General features: G+C 31.9%; 1 protein-coding gene across 1 annotated transcript; it reads right to left on the minus strand.

Moving 5' to 3' along the window:
* Positions 1-713: 713 nt before the first annotated feature.
* Positions 714-1,474, minus strand: LOC133325046 (lysophospholipase-like protein 1). The gene is made up of 2 exons (XM_061533874.1): positions 1,399-1,474; positions 714-1,345 (listed from the first exon to the last, which is right to left on the minus strand). Exons 1-2 carry the CDS (start codon positions 1,472-1,474, stop codon positions 714-716), a joined length of 708 nt encoding a protein of 235 aa, XP_061389858.1.
* Between the last annotated feature and the right edge of the window lie 3,368 nt (positions 1,475-4,842).

Raw genomic sequence — 4,842 nt, forward strand, 5'->3', positions numbered from 1 at the left:
AAAATAGACCCCAAACAGATCCTAGGCTTTGCCAAGAATATGACATGGCTAAAGTAACCACTTTTCTCGGCTCTCTGACTCCGACTATCTTTCCTCTCTTCCACTCCCTTTTCTTTTTCTTTTCAGTTACCTAGAATGATCACAATGGACAATTGTCTCCGAGTGAACCGTTGCAAATTAGCAACCGTACATCCATAACCTAACCTACTGAGTAAATATTACTGGAAAAGTAACCAGACAGCTATTATTGCATCAAGGTTGGTGCAAATGTGTATACAGCCCAAATTATTTAAATCGCTTCGTATTTGAACTGTACCATCTGAAGTATTTTTGATTCTTGTAACCTACAGACTAATTAAAGTTATTTTTTCATCGATATTGCAATTGCTTTTCTTGATATTGTATCTCCCGAAGGCAAGGATGTGGCAACGTCAAATTTAGTTCATATCCTATTTAGGATAGTTGCATTAAATCTGTCCAGTCATGGAAAATCATTGACAAAAACCTAAATTTCTGCTGAACGAATTTAAATTGATAAAATTATACACAGGTAAAGCTAACATTTTTAAAACTTATTCCAGTCATTTTTAGTGATATAATTTTGTAATCATTTCTGTTTAAATACAGTATATGGCGATTACTGGTACTTGCCGACATTTGGAGCAGCGCGTACCTTATGACAAAAGTAATATTAACAGCTACAGAAAGATAAATCAACTTCGATTTATTTCAATTGGAGGTAGTTTTAATAATATCCATTTATGAAGTTCGTGCAACTCCTTACGTTTTAATTCGTGATATGTATCCGTTAAGGTTGTAAAATTTCCCTTCACGCCCAGTTTTGTTAATTTGTTGAAACTTAACAAACCCCATTCTATCGGGACCAGATCATCTCGATCTCCATGAAACATAAGTAAATCTGGTAAATCAGTCTGACCTTTTGTAAGTTTTGAAAGTGATTCGTATACAACCGAGTCGTGATTTAAAAACGACGAACATGCAAATACTCCTGCAATATTTGTATTCAGATGATAACCAGTATGTAAAGCTAATGCTCCACCCATTGAAAATCCTCCAACAATAATACGTTCTAATGGAATCCCATTTCTAACTTCATCATTAATAATATGATGGATTGCATCATATATTTTTGACATGCTACTGCGATTTTCTGGAGCCGCTATTGATATAGAATCCCGATCGAACCACACATTTGACATCTGACCTCCGTTCGGGGTATATGGTTGTAAAGGTGCAGTTGGATATACGAGTTTAATGTGGTCAAATTCCAGATTTCGCCTCAGTAGTATACGAATCCAATCCATTAAATTCGTTCCATTGTCTCCTAAAATTTAATATCTGTTTAAATATAACATTATAGACAACAAATAAGTTTACCAGAACCATGGAGGAATATCACGGTTGCACTATGAGTTCGACCAGTGTGGCGAATCTGATTACGAATTAAATTCATTAGGATATATCTCCTTCCGTCAAGTTTTGAGTGTAAGCAATAGAGTTGTACAGTTCACGAACGAACTAGTTCAAATGAACCAAGGTAGATATACAAGGTAGCCGCATCGGCGAATTTCTACAACAAACATCGGTTATTGTATTTTGATATGTCAAAAATATTTTGACAAAACAAACAGATTGACAAGATTTTTTTACACAAATTCTTGTAGAAAATGTTAATAAAAGTATTGCCAAAAAAGCTCTTCGAAATTCGGAGATTTTTATTCATAATTTTGTTTTTTAATTTTTTGGTTCAACATTACAACAACATTTTTGACATTTATTTGTCCAACAGCTGGGCCGATGCGGCTACCTTATTAAATATACCTTGAAATGAACGATTCACTGAAAAGAGAGACTGAACTAGGTCTCACAAAGTCTTTCTTTTTAGTTTATTATACCACGGGTATTCGAACGACGTTGTTTGCTCGCTGAAAAACGTACATGAATAAAACCGTTCACACAGAATTATTCTTAATTTATCCTTGTTCATCGCCTATTTATCTAAATAGAAAAATAAATCCTCCCTCTCCTGATTATAGATAAAATATATGGTTAATTACTATACATTCATGTTTTTTATAAAAATGTCGTTTTGATACAAATTACAACTAAATGAGAAGAAATATGTATTGGAATAAATAGAAAACAAAATTATCTTCCACCTAAATATATAAAAATCGTTCAAATTTCTATTTAATTCACCAATCCACGACTTTCTTTAAAAATCTACACTGTATAGGCCGATAAATTCTTCTGAAACTTCTGTATGACATTCCAAAAGTACATCTACATATACGTTTTTAAATCGAGTCGATTAACTAAATCCAGAAAAACACCCTAATAGTACGTTTACATTAAACCGGATTTGGTTAACCTAGTGGGTTTCAATTGTCAATTCCTTTGCATATATGTCAAATAAATCCTCATAAAGAAGGTTAACCCGGTAAAAAGTTCTAATGTATATACCGTTTAATTGTTTACACATACCTTTAATCATGGTCTAAATACGGATCAGCTGATGTTTGTTAGTATACATACAAAATTATAAATTTGCTGCAAAAATATTTGTTTGCAATTTGAACATGAAACGAAGAATTACAACAATAGAAATGTTTTTGCAATAGTGCGATCGTTTGAAAATTATAAAAAACAACGAAAAACACAAAAATTCTATAAATTATTGTTATTTAATTTTTGTATTTGGTAACCGTAAAATTTAAAAACAAACAACATGTGAAAACAGTTGCAAATTTTGGTACATTGTTGTACCAGAGTTGTATTTTTTAGCACAAAAACCGCGTTGCATCTCAGTAGTATCATGATTTAAAATAAACCATGCCGCACGATGATTTAATTTTGTATGGTAAATTTAGCCTGATTAAGAAAATAAACCCTGATTCGTCCTTTAATCATGATCAAATCTTATATGTAAATCCGCTTCAATAAAACAAAACACAAAACATGTTTTTATTAACACATGATATAATAAATGAAGGTAAAAGCAAGTGTTGTTGTACAACAAACGATACAACAACCACATGGAAATTTGTTGTTGTAAGTTCTACTAGTGTCAACTCATTTGACAGAAAAATGTAAACAAACTAATTATCATCAAATTATATTTATTTTGAAAATGAAATATTTTTGAATCCTCAAAATAAAAATTGAAAAACATGAATGAAAATCTATCACATTTATATTTCTATGACTTCCACATCTTTCCTATAATTGAGCCATTGACACTTATATGTGTAACACATATGAAAATGCAAGGAATTGCGAGTTATTCCATGAAGAAAGATTTGCTTCCTCAAACTTTCCCAGCAGGCAGATTGAGTAAATTGAATACCGGAGCATATTTAAAAAAGAACAATTTCAAATTGTATGCGTTCCCAATTTTCCTCTTGGGTGATTTTTAAAAACATAATTTGTGAAATTCATATTGACACTAGTATTACCTTGGAATCAAATCAGCTGGGATTTGCTGCTACCTTTTATAATTGTACCATGTTATTAACACAACACAACAAATCTTTCAAGAACTCGAACTATCAACTGAAACATGATTGAATAATAAGATGCTGCACCAACACAAAAACATTTGTTACACACTTTGACAGTCATCTGTGCTAAATTTCCCACCTATTTATTGTGCTAGGGTAGTATGTAAATTCGACCATAAACTCAATCAAGGTGCATAAAACAGGTTGTGTAAGAACAATCCCTATCGTATATTTTGGTTGAAAACTCCCCGCTGTCAAATTTTTTGTTCACGTTTTTATATGATTGAGTCAAAATTGAAAGCATTTTGACAGCTCGGGTGAAATTATCTGGTCTTATCGAACAACTTTATAATTAACTTTATAGTACGTTTACATTTAACCGGATTTCGTTAACCCAGTGGGTTTCAAATGTCAATTAATTTGCATATATGTCAAATAAATCCTCATAATGTATATGCCCTTTTTCCAATGTCCTGATTTAGATTAGGTGTTTACTTGCGGCATTTCTTATCGTTCTCTTTTGAACTTACTTCATCCGTCTATACAAGGCAACTGACCACTTAATTGCCATTTTTAATTTTTTTATTTGATAATTTAATATTTGTATTCACATAAACTTTTTAAATCATTATTTGTTGCAAATTATTTGCTACATTTTAAATTTGAAATTAATAAAGAATATCAAAAAATAATAACCATGCAACAGCAACAATATGAAACACACAAAACTATTTACCAGAAAATTTCCGGTATGAACAATTATTTAAATTTCTATAACCTATACCTATAGAGTTTGCACGTGCGACGACTGACTAATTACGAATGAGCGTCAAAGCATAAATTTCAATTGCATGCAATGATGCCAGTGTGTAGATACCGTCTTACCTAATTTACGAATGAACGTATAAACATATCAGATTCTTGTGCTAATGCTAGCGTGACGCCAGGGTTACCGTTGTGCGACTAAAGTCGCAATTTGCAACCTTTTTGATGCTCTGTAACTCAGTTTGCAACTTTTTAAGCTTTGTGCGACTTTTCTTTACTGCGTATGTTAAGTTATATTTTCTTTATTTTCTTTTTTATTTGTAAATTCAAACTTATTCTGATTCGTCTACTTCGTTTTTGAGGTCCAAGGGTATCTGACATATTCTAGGAACAGTTTAATTGACAATTTTACTTTTCTGTGCGACTTTTTTCAAGGGAACGACTTTTTGTGCAACTTTTTTAAAATTCCCAACGGTAACACTGTTATCGTGTAATAAAATTCAGACAGACATTTTCAGTTTTAGTTCGCAAATTTGCGCTTTGGATACGCGTCAAA

The sequence above is a fragment of the Musca vetustissima genome, unplaced genomic scaffold (genome assembly GCF_032173495.1).
Source record: "Musca vetustissima isolate MV318-11 ecotype Yass unplaced genomic scaffold, APGP_CSIRO_Mvet_v1 utg38984, whole genome shotgun sequence".
NCBI lineage: Eukaryota > Metazoa > Arthropoda > Insecta > Diptera > Muscidae > Musca > Musca vetustissima.